General features: G+C 38.1%; 1 protein-coding gene across 1 annotated transcript; it reads right to left on the bottom strand.

The window, feature by feature from the left end:
- Positions 1–592: 592 nt before the first annotated feature.
- Positions 593–9,519, bottom strand: LOC110174736 (microtubule-associated protein RP/EB family member 1-like). Its single transcript, XM_055165888.1, has 7 exons — positions 9,399–9,519; positions 8,355–8,500; positions 7,264–7,402; positions 6,868–6,965; positions 5,242–5,391; positions 2,447–2,499; positions 593–710 (listed from the first exon to the last, which is right to left on the bottom strand). The coding sequence occupies exons 1-7, from the start codon at positions 9,517–9,519 to the stop codon at positions 593–595; spliced, it is 825 nt and encodes a 274-aa protein (XP_055021863.1).
- Positions 9,520–16,984: the final 7,465 nt, after the last annotated feature.

The raw sequence follows: 16,984 nt of genomic DNA on the forward strand, positions 1-16,984 counted from the left end.
CCAACTGAAGTGGCTCGGGCATCTACCTCCTGGGTGCCTCCCTTGGGAGGTGTTCTGGACATGTTGCTTCAGAAGGAGGCCCCAGGGGGGCTATATCCTCCATGTATATTATACCTATTTCCTTCATGTTCATACTGCCATATTTATTTGTTTATATTCACTACAATCTACACTGTAATATATTGTATATTGTCTATATTGTACATACTCCACATTCTGTACACTTGCTGCTTCTTGCATTTCTGGTTAGATGCTAAACCACATTGCATTACCTTGTATTTATACATGTGTAATCACAATAAAGTTGAAACTAATCTAATCTAATGTTCTATTTAGCTGATTAAAACTTATAATATAAACTGATGACTGTTGTTGAATGAAACAGACAAGTAGAGACTAGATAAATTCCACTTTTCAATCCCAAAGCCTCAAACCAAACCATAAAAACTCAACATTCAATAGCAAGTCTAGACATGTCCCATAAAATAGAATTTAAAAATCTGGTTGACTGAAACCAGTAAGCAGTGTCGCTCTCCAACTGTCCGGACCCATCCCCACAGACCTCCACCAGGATGCACCTCCACGAATATGCTCATATTTTGGTGGAGTAGCAGATAAGGGGCACACACCAGGCTTTGCCCAGGACCTTCTGCCTCTGCTGCTGGTTCATGGTCCTTACGTTGCTGTAGTGTTTGTGGAAGCCAAAGATCCTGGTGACAAACAGGAAGGAGATGCAGTCAGGATCAGAGTTTGGCCTGAGATTTTTGTCAAAATATTTTTGTCAAAATATTGACAAAAATGAAAAAAAATGAAAAGGCTCTGCTTTTCCTTATATTTGGCAATGAGATACGTTTTTGTATGTGATTATACTGTCTTATTTTCATTAATTATTTCAATCATGCTATAGTGGTTCAGTGGTTAAAGCAGTGGTGCCCCAACCAGAAGGTCAGAGTGTTGGTCGGAGGGGCCGATGGAGCAGACTGGCAGCATCGCTTCTGTCGGTCTGCCCCTGAGCAGCTGTGGCTACTGTAGTAACTTACCATCAATACAAGTGGAGTGAATGAATAATAAGAACAGTGAAGCACTTTGCAAGCCTTTGACAAGCCTGTAACAGTGATCTTTGAGTTTATTCCCTGACAGCATATACTCATAAGGAAGCTGCAGGGGGAGCTCTTTTACTGAAAGTTACTTCGTTCTAGCCTGGCTCACACAGATTCTGTTTTACATGCGTATCTCTGAATGGAGCTCTGAACTTTAATCTGGAACAGTTCTCACAGAAAGTGATTGCTCATGTTGATTGGACGATGTGTCACAACAGCTGAAAAATCAAACTTAAGTTAAATCCAGTGGAGAGAAAAGCACAGACATCTTACTTGCCCAGTGCACAAAGAGCTCACCTTCTGCACGTGTGTTTGTGTTTGTTTGGTGCTGGATAAATCCACAGTGCTGAATCTAACAAGATGGATTCTCAAGTTTGTGAACTTGAGAGAATCCATCTTGCTGGCAAGGTTAACTTAGCTCTGCTGTAACCACAGAAATGTAGAAATATCTTCTTACATGATTTTTCTTTTATTTGAGTTTTTAACCAGCTCTTTTTTGTCACATTTTAATCAGTTGTAATCATAGACAATATATTTGATATTCTAGGTTTTCATACCTTCTACTTCTACTTCATACTACATTTTTTTTCCCCATACATCTCCCACCTCTAGTCCAAGACAAAAACATTTTACTGTAACTTTCACCTGACATGTCATGATTACTATATCAAATAAACAGAAATAAACAGAACCCCCTCATTAGTTTATCTACCTATATTTGCACACACACAAAAAAAAACTAAATTTGAGAATTAACAATATTATAACGCAATTAATGAATTATACGTTTTTATTGTTTGACACAACTCAAAACCAGCTTTATTATGGGTCAGGTTGAGACATTAATTGTTTGAAAATGTTTTATTTACTGGCCTTGTGTGTCAAAATTTGCATTTTTCTCAAAGAATTATTTATTCTGACAAAGTCTGATGGGGCCAATTGGCACATGGGTGGTACACGGGCATCAGATTGGCTCAGGACACCTGGAATTTTTCTCACTATAAACAGTGTAAAATGTAAATATTTAATTTTATCTGCACCAAATTTTGCATAAGAGATGATCTCATGTTGTACAAGTCCCAGAAGGTACATGTAAAGTTTAAAAGGCAATTTTCAGTTTTAATTTTATATTTTTTGTCTGGCAGAATTAAAGAGTTGTGTTTGGGTCTAGCATTATAAAGTCATTATTTAACACTAGACAGAAAGCACTAAGACACCAAGATCATCCATGTGGGCCATGTACAAGCTGAGAAAACTCTCAGTTTATATGAACTTTTCCTTTCCCGAGGATTTAACCAAACAAGGACTTAGGGCTTAACAGGTAAAGCTGTTTTAAGAATTAAAACTTCTCCGGCTCTGGCTCTTCCTGCCCGTCGGCTCCAGGTATGATAAAGCCCTCCTGGACACAGATAGACAAACATGAATGTGGTTATAATATGTAGCACTGCAAATCAGGAAATATACTTTAACATACTAGTTTAGACAGTTTGGCCTTTGATACACATTGAGAGGTTGACATTATTATACTGTTTTTAATAGTTGTGTTGTTTAAATCACTGATTGTACACATTTAAATGACTGTCAGTTTAATATGAAAGAGGTTTTACTTGAGAATATGTGTCCAGTTTGGGCACCTGAATGTTGGTATTCCAGGTTTTACTGTAAATATTGTAGTTGTAGGGATAGGACAAGATCTCGTTCCACAAGACAAGATCTCGAGAGACAAAATTGCCACAAGTCTGTGCACACATGAGAGAAATTATCTTGTGAGATTTTTTCCACCTGAATTTACTTTTGGCTTGAACAGAAAGAGAGTTGAAAGCTGGCACGATTTAAGAAGCTGTAGTTCAAGAAAGCAGTATAGAGCAGTAGTTTTTACTTTGTTTACAGGCTAGAACAGGGTGTCCAGATGTCCCTATTTACCCTGGACAGTCCCATTTTTGAGTCCTGTGTCCCCTGTCCCAGCAGATTTATCCAAAACCAGTGATTTGTCCCAGTTTGATAGAAGAAATGTCCCTTGTGTCCCTATTTTTGACAAATTTGATGCCAGATTTGATATCTAATAGTAAAGAGAAACATAAATTGCCATTTGTTTAGATAAAATACAGAAAAGCTGCTTAAAAATGACCAAAACACAAAGCAAAAGTGACTATGTTGACTCACATGGGCCAAGTGCATGACAATTTCCTTTTATTATGCACTTGTTTCACAATTTTATTACCAACCACCACAAACCAGGGATGTGCCAGTTTTTATTTTGAAAATCTGGTCATCCTCTGCTAGAATGTCAGGCAAAAATCCCATTAGGCCGACCTACTGTCTTAAAATATGACCATAAAGAGGCAAAATAACAGTAAATTTAGCCTAAACAAACCCCATCTTAAAATCTAATAGAGTCACACCTAAGAATCAGTTGAAGATTTACAGTGAATTTTAACATCACTAAATATATCAGCTGTTATATCGGTATCATATCGGCTCCAAAACTAATCCATATCGGTTGGGTCTTAGTCCTCAGTATGCATCAATAATGTAGAAAGTAGGATATAAAAAGAAAAAACATTCTATTTAGTTTACTTTAAGTTTCATTTAGTGGTCCAAACATTGAACTAAACTTCTTCTGCTTTTAAAAACGTGTATTAGTCATGCATTGTGAAACTGAGACATGATTTTCCAGCACACGCTCAGTCTGCAGAGCGAAGCATGGACCTCTACAGTGTCGTTACTGAACAGGAATTTAACAGGGCTCTAGCAGCTGTTAACAGTCTGCGGCGGCTTCTACCACGTTCAGACACGGGACAGAGAAGGTCAAAGGCACAGAGAAGGTCAACTGCTCAGGACGGAGAAGGTCAAAGGTTCAGGACAGTGAAGGTCAAACGCTCAAGATAGAGAAGGTTAAAGGCGCAGGACAGAGAAGGTCAAATTTTCAGAACAGGAAGGTCAAACTGTCCGGTCAGAGAAGGTCAAACTCTCAGGTCAGAGAAGGTCAAACTCTCAGGTCAGAGAAGGTCAAACTCTCAGATCAGAGAAGGTCAAAAGGCTCAGGTGAGTGAAGGTTAAAGGCTCAGGACAGACAAGGTCAAATGCTCAGGACAGAGAAAGTCAAACACTCAAAACAGAGAAGGTCAAAGGCACAGAGAACGTCAAACGCTCAGGACAGACAAGGTCAAACACTCAGGTCAGAGAAGGTTGAACTCTCAGGACAGAGAAGGTTAAACTCTCAAGACAGTGAAGGCCAAACATTCAGGACAGAGAAAATCAAACGCTCAGGTAAGAGAAGGTCAAAAGCTCAGGACGGAGAAAGTCACACCCATTGAATCACTCTATAAACAAGCTCTAAAAACACTTGACAAAAAACACTACAGATACCACCATTGTCACATTTTGCAGAAATACAAATTAATGACCTGGGACAATCTTATTAAATTTAAAAATATCTGTCTAATGTACAAGATTAAACATGACTCGGCTCCCCCTTCGCTGAACGACTTTGTTAATTTTAAATCTACTCTGAGGACAGAGTGACCAGAGGAGCAGTGAGGGAAGACTGCATTATTCCTCATAGAAAAGCTGTATTTGGTCTGTTTTCTCTTTCATCAGAGCGTCCCATCAGTGGAACTCTGTGCCTGAAGTCGTCAGAACATCTCCCTCATTCTCTGCTTTTAAAAAGAATGCTAAAAAGTGGCTTTTAAAAACGCAAATGTGTAAACACTAAAACTCTTATTGTATTTTTGCAATCTTATTGTACATTTGTGTAATTTTTGATGTGTAACTTTTAAGTGTATTTTGTTTTAGGATGATGCCTTTTTGACATCTGGCAAAGGGACGACCGATGCAAATTAGCTCTTATCAGCGAACTCTGGCACATTTACATTGTTTTGATGTTGATTAATGTGCATTGTCCCTTTTCAAATAAATAAATACATAAAATAATAAATAAATAGAGAGAGGGGTGACAATTTCTCAATGTAAAGTGAATTGGAAACAGTGGATTGAGCCAGAAGTGCCTCAATGCTCACTTCCGGTTTAGAGCATGGCGGTTAGCGGTTTAACAAAGTCCATTTACACAGTCTATTTTACCGTCCACCACTGAACCTGTCCATGAGTGAACCTGTAGCCAAGTGTTTATCAGTGCACTTACCTCTGTTTTGTAGAGGACATCGATGATGTTCGTCAGCACGGGGTCGTCCTCCCCGTGCTCCTTACACAGAGTCTCGATGGTTTTCAGTTTATTAAAGTAAAAATTTATCTCCATCTCCAAGAAGGGGATGTCGGCTTTGAACTGACTAATCTAGAAAAGGAAAAAGTATTGTCATAGTCTGTTTCATGAGGATGAGAGATGGTTCAGACTAAACATAAACTACGAGTCAGTGAGTGAATGAACAATGAACTGTAAAGAGTTTTTGTGACATACGTCTGTGAAAAGCACTTTATAAAGTAAAAACTTACTTACTTTCTTATAAAAATAATAATAATATTGCGGCGTACGTAACCTAAAGCTTATCCCATGGGCCGTGGCAGGCTAAGACACGGGGTAAAACACTGTGGACACATAACTCAGAACAAATACAAAACTAGATGCAGTGGCGGAGTTAGCAATTTGTAATGCACCATTTTTTTGTTTTGTTTAGTTTTTTTAATATACTTAGTGTCTGGTTTTCCCCATTATTCTTGACGCATTCACATCTCTATTTATTTGAATTATAGCAGATTGGAAACTTGTCTTAGGCCCTATCCACACTAGTACATATTCAAGTCGTTTTTCGTTGTTATAGTTATAGTTTTCGTTATAGTGTTCGTCCACAATAATCCGATGGAAAACGGCTCTAGAGACGGAACGATCTGGTGCCGCCAGCTCCCACGAATTCATCTGAGTAGGGATCGGACCCGGCACTGTGTGGATGCCTGAAAACACTGATACGCTGACGTCACTGTGACTTCCGCCTTCCTGATTTGCTGGGTTCATGACTGGGTTCAGTCATGTGACGCTATTGTTGGTGGATTGTCGGTGTGTTCGCAGTGACTCAGTTGTTCAGTTGTGTCTAGAAGTGGCACATTGGACTCGCTTTTTTGGTTTGTTCCTCCGTTCCGTTCCTCGTCGGCGTGGAGTGATGAGTGTGGCTGTGGGTGTTTTTCGCTGTGTGTCGCTGTCTGCTCCGTGTGTGTTTCCGTGCGCTGTGGGTGGTGCAACTTTGTAGTTGACTGAAGTCGTGCTGGGACACCAGAGTGGATTCGTGCATAGGGCGCTCTGGATTGTGGGGCGCGCAGTCGTGTTTTGATGGGGTTGGAGGGTTAAGAGCACGCCCTATGGTGCGGAAAATACGGTAAACTACTCTCATTTAATGTCATATTAAGAGAAAATGAAATTGCTCTGAGGCCTCGGCCATTAGTGGCACTGAGGGCAATTGGTTGGGGGCCCCTCTAGGTTTAGGGGCCCTAAGCAGCCACCTACTTTTGCCCAATGGTATCGCCGCCTCTGTGTAGATGATAACTGCTTAAGATGGTAGGCATACGCATGCGAGCATGCACTTTAAAGCTGCTGTGATCCATAGTCATGCATCTATTCCTTCTTTGTGCAAATCTTTCCTGTTAAAATACGGGCAACATACAGGCCACACAACACCCACAGAACTAAAGTGCTTGCACATAAGTCACGCAAGAGAAACAATAGAAAACCCACATATGGCTCCTACAAATACTAACAATGTTTTTTTTTCTAATTGTAATTAGATGTGCGATTTTTCTCTCCCAGTTTCCATGTACTGACCTCAGCCAGTAATTCCTGCTGTTCTTGTGATTCTGCCGTTGGTTTTCTGGACCCCGGCTTTTTGGAGGCTCCTTTGGCAACAGGCAGTTTGGGAGCACCTAAGACATGAAACCAAGATTAACCTTCCAAATGAAGAAATCCCCAAAATAATCCTTTATTGTCTCCCAAGGGTGAAATTTGTCTTGGAACAGGGATGAAATACAAAGACAAGACAAGAAAGCAACAGAAACCCAAACAGACATCCACCGTAGAACATAAATGAATAAGAGTGATACACCATCAGGAGCTTTAAGTCACTCTACAGGCAAGCCCTTCACAGTTTTATATTCTATTAGGTGCCTGCATTGTCACTTGCCGATAATTTAGACAGCTGGACAGAAAAGCAGAATAGTGTACCTAGATTCTGGCCTCGGCGTGCAGCAACGGCGTCGTATTCTTGTCCACCGTAGTTGGCATCGAAGAACTTCTTGAACCATTGCACAAACTCAAAGTTGTCCTGGAACTTGCCCTTCACCAGTTTGTCCACCGGGATGTTCTGAGGGAAGAAATGAAGAAAGGGACAGGACTTCGAATCATTTAAATGCAGACTATAAAGTCAAAAGAAAACAAATTACATGTCAAAATATACAAATCGTCTCATTAGAATTAAAGTTCTGACATCTTTTATCAAAACTGAGTCATTCACGTATTTTTGTTCCTGGATGCCTACTGTACACTCTATCAACATTTTATGGAGTTATATGGTTCTATTTGCTTGAAATAGATTTTATAGAAATACATTTAAAGTGACCAATCACAGTCAACTGCTTTGGAATCATATACTGTATGCACAATTATTAGGCAAGTGTTTTTTATTTATATAGTGGTTTTCACAGACGTATGTCATAAAGACACTTATGGTTCATTATTCACTCCATAATTGATGGTTGTAAGTTGCTATTGTAGCCACAGCTGCCCTGGGGCACACAGATGGAGACACGGCTGCCAATCTGCACCATCGGCCTCTCCGACCAGCACCATCATTCCCGCTCACACCATTTTCATACAAGGCAATGTGAAGTGCCTTGCCTAAGGAAATAACAACTGTTTTTGCGACTGGTGCCCCACTGTGGCCACTTTTTCCCAGTGGTCTCCCATCCAAGTACTAACCAGACCCATCCCTGCTGAGTTTCTGAGATCTGATGAGATCAGGCTTTGACAAAGTGGTATGGCCTGTTATTAGATGTTTGAGAATGCTTAGAAGAATTGCATCAAGTAAAAGTTACAAACTAACTCAAAACAACAGATGCAACAAAAAAAAAGTCCTGTTAAAGTATGGTTTTGTCAATTCAATGTCAACCACAAGGCCCAAATTAAACACAATTAAAACACTCTTCAATCATAAAAAAAACAAGAAGGTGCTGGACCCCCAAAGGAAAAGTTACATTTGTGCATCTTTAAGTCTCTGGGCAGTATTAGAGTTAGGGTTAGAGGTTAGGGTTGTTTACCTTGTCTATCCCGCACTTTTTAAAGGCAGCTTGCAAAAGCTTGAAGTTCTGGATGCTCTCGTGCTCCAGTTTGGTGGTGAAGTTGACTTTTTTCAAAGCTATACAGTTCTCGAACAGCATGTCCACGAATTGGCAATAGACAGCACCTAAGATCAGACAAGACAAGTCAGCAGAGGCCTGGAAATACATAAGCAAAGGTAGGCCAATTAAAAATATTGAAATATATTCTGCACTTCCTCTGTTCTTTTTCTAATAACTGTCCCTTTTTATATTTTTTGAATAACGATACCATTACCAATATTTGTCTTATAACTGATATTTGCCCATATCAGTAAGAACCACAGACTGTAGGAAGAAGTGGACTAAGGGAGTTTGACGTCACCATAACGTTCAGCTTCAGTCAAATGAAGCTCACCAAGGCTGGCAGTTATATGAGCAAATTTGGAGTCGAGTTTCATATTTGGAATAGGAATTGATTTATGGACACATAGCAAAATAAAAAACACCAGGACTATGTAGAGCAGGTGAATATGAATATTTTAAGACCAAAATAATGAGGCTAATAGCAGCAGTTACAGAGAGAGGAGCGACAAATGTTCAATGTCAAATCAATTGGAGCCAGAAGCCCGCCCATGCTCATTTCCTATTTGGAACAAGAAGGCGAGCTCCATGTCCATATCTATGAGTAGAATGCAGAGTTCCAGCTTCTTCAGTTCTGGTATTGATTCAGACACTACGGGCTTTAAGTATCTGCTGACACCAAATATCAACAGATATCAGTGCAGAGACTGAAATCTGAATTTATTTCCTTTTACCAAAAACATCATAAGACAAAGCTAATCACACAGATACAGATGTCTTTGCTCTCAGCGCCAAGTCACTCCACCTTCAGACACAACACAATCAGCATGCATCCCACTAATGAAACTACTGCACACTGAATCTGGTTTGTCACGTTGCATAAAAACGTGCAAGGATGAAATGTAAAACCTCTTCAGGCATGTTTTTGATGAGGGAAAATTTATTTTTTTTAAAGTGAGCTACCTGTGCACAGCTGTTCTATATTGGTTAAGTTCATTTGCAGAGACATGTTGATCCACTCCAGCATGTCATGGCGGCTCAGGTTTTCAGTGGTCACGGAGGTGGAGAACACGTTCACAGCCATTTTCAGTCCCCTGTGAATACAAAAGAGAAACTGGTTTAACACAGACTAAAGTAAATATGTAAAGGCAAAGGAGAAAGTCAGCTTGGACAAAAGTTTATTTGTCGAAAATGTTTTGCAGCTCATCCAAGCTGCTTCTTCAGTTTTGGTCAGAATCCGACGCTGATGGGCACTTCCTTATATGTGCCTGAAGGGAGGGAGGAGCTAACTGCACTGAAACTGCTCTGAAACTAACACACTACTTGTTTACAGTATCTACGTCTCAGTCTGCATCTCAGTCTGTATCTACGTGACGGGACATATTAGCATTTTCAGTGCTATTTCCACTACTGGAATAATAGGACGAAAATTATTATCCATTTTAAAAAATCATTAATTATTAAAGATATTTAGAGCATCAGTAAGTAAGTAAGTTTTTTTTTATTTATATAGCTCCTTTCACAGACATGCCCCAGCTGTCCTGGGGCAGACTAACAGAAGCGTGGCTGCCAATCTGCGCCATTGGCTCCTCCGACCACCATCATCACTTTCATACTATCAATGTGGGTGAAGTGTCTTGCCTGAGGACACAAAGACATTTTTCCCCTTGATTTTCCCAGTGGTCTCCCATCCAAGTACTAACCAGGCCCGGCCCTGCTGAGCCTCTGAGATGTGACAGGATCAGGCTTTGACAACCCAGTATGACCACACAAGCTATTAGATATGTGGGAATACTTAGACCTTGCATCAAGTAAAGTTAGAAACTTACTCAAAACAACATTACCATCAAAAAATGGCCTGTTAAAGGAAGTATGGTTTTGTCAATTCAGTGATTTTACTGCTAAACGTGCAGCCGCAATAGTGAACCACAAATCTCAAAGTAAACACGATTTAGGCCATTTAAAAACACTCTTCAAACAGATCACCTTTCATTTATATAAGGTCAAAATCCCTACTGAGTCAGTCCGTTAGTATAGGGTGACCAGAATTTCAAAATAAACTGGGACATCCCTGTTTTTTTGGTGGCTGGTAATAATAAAATTGTGAAACAAGTGTGTAATTAATGAAAATTGTTACACAGAAACCATGCATGATGAACACATGAGCCAGTATTTTCTTTGTGTTTTCGTCATTTTTAATCAGATTGTTTGTGTTTTAGCTAAACAAATTACAATTTGGCAGGGATCAAATTGGTCAAAAACAGGGACATCTGGGACATTTCTTGTATAAAACTAGGACAAATCACTGGTTTTGGATAAATCCGCTGGGACAGGGGACACAGGGCTCAAAACTGGGACTGTCACTACGGCCGCTACACCAGGTAAATAGGGACGTCTGGTCACCCTATTACACAACACCCTACTACACTATATATTTATTTATATTTTATTACGTATTTTTCTATTTTATTTTGATTTGTAAGTATATATTTATATAATTATGTCTTATTTGACACCTGCATCTTGCTATTTTTCCTGCTTATTTAATAATTAATTTTTGATTACCATTTATATTTTTTACTCTTTGTTACTATATTATTATATTGTGATGTGTGAGCTACTGTGTCCAAATAATTTCCCTTGTGGATCAAAAGTTTGTGGGCTCTCCCCGGCCTTAACTCCAAACACTCGGTTAGCTCAAGTTAGCACGTTAGCTTCTGTGACCTCAAACTTTTTAAACCACATAAAATTAAGATAGTTTGGAGTTTATTCGGTTCATATTATGCCTTTAATCAAGAGGCCTAACTGGAGCCCCCTGTTTTATTCATGATTGCTGTAATATTTGACTATACAAAACTTAGAAGTGTGCTAAAACGAGCAGCTAGTATATGGTATGGTATATATTTATTTATTATTATTATTATTATTATTTTTTTTTTTTTTTTATTACATTTATTTTCATAACACAGTGTGAAAATATTATATTCATGTCATATACAAAAAAAAAAAAAAAAAAAAAAAAAAAAAAAAAAAAAAAAGAATCACTCCAGGTTACACGTTCTGGAGTACGGTAATGTTGTCTCCTGTCAACGTGATCCTCCCCAGTTGCTTTCTGTCTGCATCTTCCTATCCGCATATTCTTCTATTTATACAACCAAACCTGGATTCGCGAGATTTTGCAGGTTCAGGAAAATTAGGTTAATGAGCTGTACCGTAAGCATCTGCACCTTCTGTCCTTGTCCTCTGTACGCCATCCTCAAAAATAAATACCAGTTGTTAAAATATGAAAAAAAAAAAGTGCACGTTGATTCAGTGCTTTTCAACGAAGCCCTCACGTTGTTTATGACCGGGCCGCAGGTGTACTAAACTTTTTGGACTCACCTGAACTGGGTTGGAGCGCGCGACTTACGGTTCCCCTCGGTTAATCGCCGGTGTTTTGGATCGTCTGCGTGGATCTTGTCTGTCCATGAGTTTAAAGGCCGGTAAAGGCGGATCCACATCTGCATGGGGGGGGACTATGAGTAGCCCTGTAGGCCCAAAGACACTGGAATTCTCTCCCATCCCCACTGAAACTATCTCTTCATACTGAAAAAGACTTTTACATATACATTTACGTGTGTCAAAATACACAGGAATATATGAGACGCAAAACTGCCGGTGTTCTATCGAAATGAGCTTGCAGCAGCTTAAATCGACAGTGACGCCAATTAGACTGAGAATATGTTTTAAAAAACATTTTCAGAAAAAGTCCTGAGGGCAGATTTGGGGAAAATACCGCAAACATGCTATTTTCTATCATTTGAGCATGCTGATTCCAAATATTTTGTTTGCCAAGCTAAGTTTTAAGACTGACATAATATCATAGCCAGGAAAATCAAATAAATAAATAAGATTAAATAAAGTTCCCTTTATTTGAATGGAAAATTTACAATCAAGTGCCATATTAATATGTATATTAATATGCAAATTAGAAGGCTTAGGTCTCAAGTCTTTGACCTCAAGTCCGAGTCAAGTCCCATGTCAAATACAGGCAAGTCCAAGTCGAGTCTTGAGTCACTGGTCCATAAGTCCAAGTCAAGTCCAAGTTGTCTGCTTTGAGCTTCAAGTCATTTTAAGTTTTTAAACCAAAGTACCAAATATAGCTTCAATTTCTGCAATTTATATGAATTTTAAGATAAATTGTACTTAAAAGCCATGGTATATTTATAGATAAGTATTTATATGAGTATATCAAAGTTGTAGATATTAATTTAGTAATTTTTTTTTCTTTTTAAATGTCTTGACAAGGTCTTAGAGTGAATCATTACAGTCACAATAGAAAGAATTCAGAGTTAAAAGTGCTTCTCAAATCACAGGCTCCAAGTCTGAGTCAAGTCCCAAGTCGCTGACCTTCAAGTCCAAGTCGAGTTCCAAGTCTTAGTCCATTTTATCAAGTCAAGTCTCAAATCCTAAAAATAGTGACTCAAGTCTGACTCGAGTCCAAGTCACAATTTGCAAGTCCCCACCTCTGCTTAGCGCTCAAAATCCAGCATGGTAAACAAAATCAGAATCAGCATCCTCAAATTATATATATAAAAAATTATTTATTAACTTTTCCTCAAATTTGCCCTCAGGACTTCTCTTCTGTGAAAATAATCCTGGTCTATATCAATTCACATTGCCCTGTCAAAATAAGAGACCTTACGTTTTTCAGTTTACAGTTGCAGAGATCCAATAAAACCACCCCAGTTTTACAACATATTTCTTCGAATTAGAGACGACCAACATGTCCCTAATAATTTTCATTAGTTTACTCTACAAGCAAATTAAATACAGTTTCTAATCAGTTTTTACCTTAGTTTGCTATGAAATGTTACTAAAAGCTCATTTCAATAATTTTACTCTTATTAGCACTTCAAAGATGGTCCATTTAATCCCCAAAACATTTCCATAGAGAAATTGGCTTGGTTTAAAATGTCTTTACAAACATTTAATTGTCAATGTTTAGCATATAATTGCGTAAATAGCACAGACGGGATGAGACAATTCCTATGAGATGAGACATGTCATGAGATTCAGTCCACGAGAACAAGACTTTTAATAACATTTTTAATAAATAAAATGTGCTATTCATGTCTGATCAGGATTGGGAAGACTTCTGCAAGATACAATGGAAAACTTCTAACTCAATAATATGGAGAGAGTTTTGTTGGAAGAATTTGGTTAGGTTCTTTAAAACACCGCTCCAGGAAAGACACTACACCAAATCTTCAAACTGTTGGAGGCAATGCGGTGAACTGGAGACAAATCATTGCCATATATTTTGGACGTGTCATATTGTTCCATTTTGGAAAGAAATTCACAAATCATTAGAAACTGTGTTCTGTACTGACATGCCGTTTCAACTTGAAACAATGTACTTGGGTTTCCTGATGGGTGAAAATGTGACGTATAAAGCTAAATACCTGTTCCAGATTTTGAGTGCGGCTGCTAGGAAAGCTATAACCAGGAAATGGCTTAATCCACAAGTACCAACACTGGATGAATGGTTTGAGATTGTTTATGATATTTTTAAGATGGAGAGAATTACTTTTAGCATAAGACTGCAACAAGGCAAATTTGAAAGCAAATGGAAATGGTGGCTTGAATGTATAAATACTGTGAGACCGGACTTTGTTTGACCCATTACTTTGTTTTTGCATCAAAGGCACACCCGCAGGCTGTATTGTATTTGTCTTCTTCATACAACTTTAAAAAAAAAAAGAAAGAATTACAAAAAAAAAAAAAAAAAAAAAAATTGCTATTCAGTTCACAGTTTAGGCTTCACTATTTTTCCTTTATTTAATTTTACAGTTTTGTTGTCATTGTAGCTATTCTTTTTGGCATTACAGCTTCTCAAAAGGAGTTACTTAGCAAAGTTAATCCCTTTTTTTATCCAAGGTGAATGTAAAAATATAAGGAAAAAATATCACAAGATAATTTTCCTCGTGTGCACAATCTTTTGGCAGCTTTGTCTTGCAAGATCTTGCGGTGATATTTCGTCCCATCTGTAAGTACAAATAAAAACCTGTGAATTTGTTGCCCTGTGTCTGGTTCAGATTAGACACAATCCTACTAAAACATGACTTCAACTAAAATTATTTGTCTCACAGAGTGAATGTAAATGCTTTCTTATCAAAATTAACACTGATGTAAACTATCTGAGATCTCCAATGAGCTCCAGGACACATGCAAATACAGATTTTCTTTTTATTTCACATTATTTTGTTCAAGAACACTTCAGTTCTCACACGTATCTATGCACAATTATGAACTGAAATGCTGGCTCGTGTGCAAGAGTGTCTGTGCATTACTCAGTATTAGCAATGAATACAGTATTACAGAGAAAACAAAGCCATACAAATAAAAATAAAAAAAAGAAATATGACGAAGAGGTAAGAAAGTTTTTGTCCTGTTACAAATCGTAGCACCATTTTAAAAAACGAAATTAAAAAAGCACAATTGTTTAAAAATCAGTGCACATTTTAACTCAACTCCAGAGGTTTTGGTCTTGGGTTTTTCAAAGTTAAAGTGGCACAGCAGCTCACGACAAAAACAACTATTTACAAACCAATAAAAACACAGTAAAACTGAGTAAAAATGTGACGGATGTAACTTTCCTTTTTACATCTTATTGAAAAAATTGATATGATGAAAAATTTATAATAATAACAATAATTAAAGCTCAAAGTAGAGTTACGTCAGAGTGGACATGATTCAAAATTACTTAATGTTACTGATGTTTAAAGGTCTTATATTACCTCTAATTCAGATTTAAAAAAAAAAAAAAATCATAAAAAACTCAAGATCAGGTATTTCACATTTAAAAATTAAAAAAAATGTATGAGTGGAAAAAGAAACCAAAGTTAACTGGTTTTACTCTGCACTCTTTTCTGTTCCAGTGCTAATTTTGTGACGATTATTTACATTTTGATTTGTTTGTGTTGTGATTTTAATGTCTTTCTTATTCTGTAAAGCACTTTGAATTACTTTATGTACAAACTGTGCTAAACAAATTAATACAAACCTAAAACTTATAATACAAGACCTTTAAACACTTTTGAAATTAAAAAATCACATTAAATACTGTTGTAAATATGTATGACATGATTTGGCACAGATTGGTTGGTAGTTGGTAGCAGCATATAAATAAAAAAAAAAAAAAAACTACACAAAAGATGCAGTTTTTTTCCATTGACAATACAAAGTGTCTTTAGTGGCTCCACTGAAAGGCGTTGGGAGTGGAGCAGAAGTCTCTTGGGCCGTGACTGCAGGCGAGACAAAGTGTCCAGTGTGCGTCAAGCAGCAGCAAAACCCGACCTCTCCACATTCCTGCAGTAAACTCTTATGTTTTGGATACAAAGCTGTAATAGACTCAGTTATGTAAGCTCATTTGTTCCATCAGATTTACAATTTAAATACTGCTGAATTATTTTTATTCAGAATTTTTGTTGCTGAAATTTTAAGTATGCCGTTTCAAATTTAACATACCAATTTCACCTTTTAAATATTTAGCACAAATATTTTCAAGCCTTCGAATTCAACAGTTAAAAGTGTAAAATTCACAGCAAAGATCCAGGATGCCACGGCAGAAGCATCGATCATGGCTGGCTCGAGGACAAAGGCTGTTTCCTATACATGCATCACGAATTTTGGACTTCCGGCCATTGCGCAATTCATACTGGGAAGGATTTTCCGAAAAAGTGAGCATCAAACTGCCATGTTTGTTTTCCCAGTGGGATGTGTCTCTCTCTTTTCAAGTTTTTTGAACCATATCACTTTTGTTTCGGGTTCTGATATTGTCATATTTTAGTTTTGGGATTCAGACATCGTTAATTGTGTGGTTGTTGGATCCTAACAGCGGGAAACTGCTCGAGAAATTTGTTTGCGAACTCCATAACTGCAAAAGGGAATCAGATGTGTGTGACTGCAAACCTCTGTTCAAACTGTTTCCCTTCACAACGGAATTGAAAAATAGTGAAAGGTGTAGGCAATGGGCAGGATTGATCCACAGGAAGGACAAAAAAGGAAACCTCTGACTGCCTAAATCATCCCGAGTTTACAGAGAACATTTTGTATGTGGAGCACCATCAAAGCAAAATCCCGATCCCTCGCTCCACCTTGGTTACGAATTTAAAAAGTCAACGCCAAAGTGAAAGGCACCAAGAAACACCTTCCACTGCAAAGAGACCAAGACGTGATGTTGCTGTAAAACCACAAGAACAAGAAAGTGCAGCTCAGTCTGTTTGTCTTCTGCACCTCTCCATTAACAAACAGGATTTTGCTTTGATGGTGCTCCACATACAAAATGTTTGCCGCAAACTCTGAATAATTTCTTAGTCAGCCAAAGGTTTCCTTTTTGGTCCTTCGTGAGGATCAATCCTGCCCATCGCCTTCGCCTTTCACTATTTTTCAATTCCATTGGAAGGGAAACAGTTTGAAGGTTGCAGTCACACACATCTAACTCTCTTTTGCAGTTATGGAGTTTGCAAACTTCCAAAGCCCGTTTCTCGAGCTGTTTTCCGCTGTTA

This window comes from Boleophthalmus pectinirostris, unplaced genomic scaffold, assembly GCF_026225935.1.
Source record: "Boleophthalmus pectinirostris isolate CB_2022bp ecotype Guang Dong unplaced genomic scaffold, ASM2622593v1 HiC_scaffold_8, whole genome shotgun sequence".
NCBI lineage: Eukaryota > Metazoa > Chordata > Actinopteri > Gobiiformes > Gobiidae > Boleophthalmus > Boleophthalmus pectinirostris.

Bases quoted from the DNA above. Each gene is read 5' to 3' on its own strand.
- LOC110174736 (XM_055165888.1), bottom strand. From the start codon at position 9,519: ATGGCTGTGAACGTGTTCTCCACCTCCGTGACCACTGAAAACCTGAGC. The intron at 5,392-6,867 runs GTCAGTACATGG...TTCCTTTTCTAG, and splicing joins AGCAGGAATTACTGGCTGAG to ATTAGTCAGTTCAAAGCCGA. The intron at 2,500-5,241 runs GTAAGTGCACTG...ATCTGTGTCCAG, and splicing joins ATGTCCTCTACAAAACAGAG to GAGGGCTTTATCATACCTGG.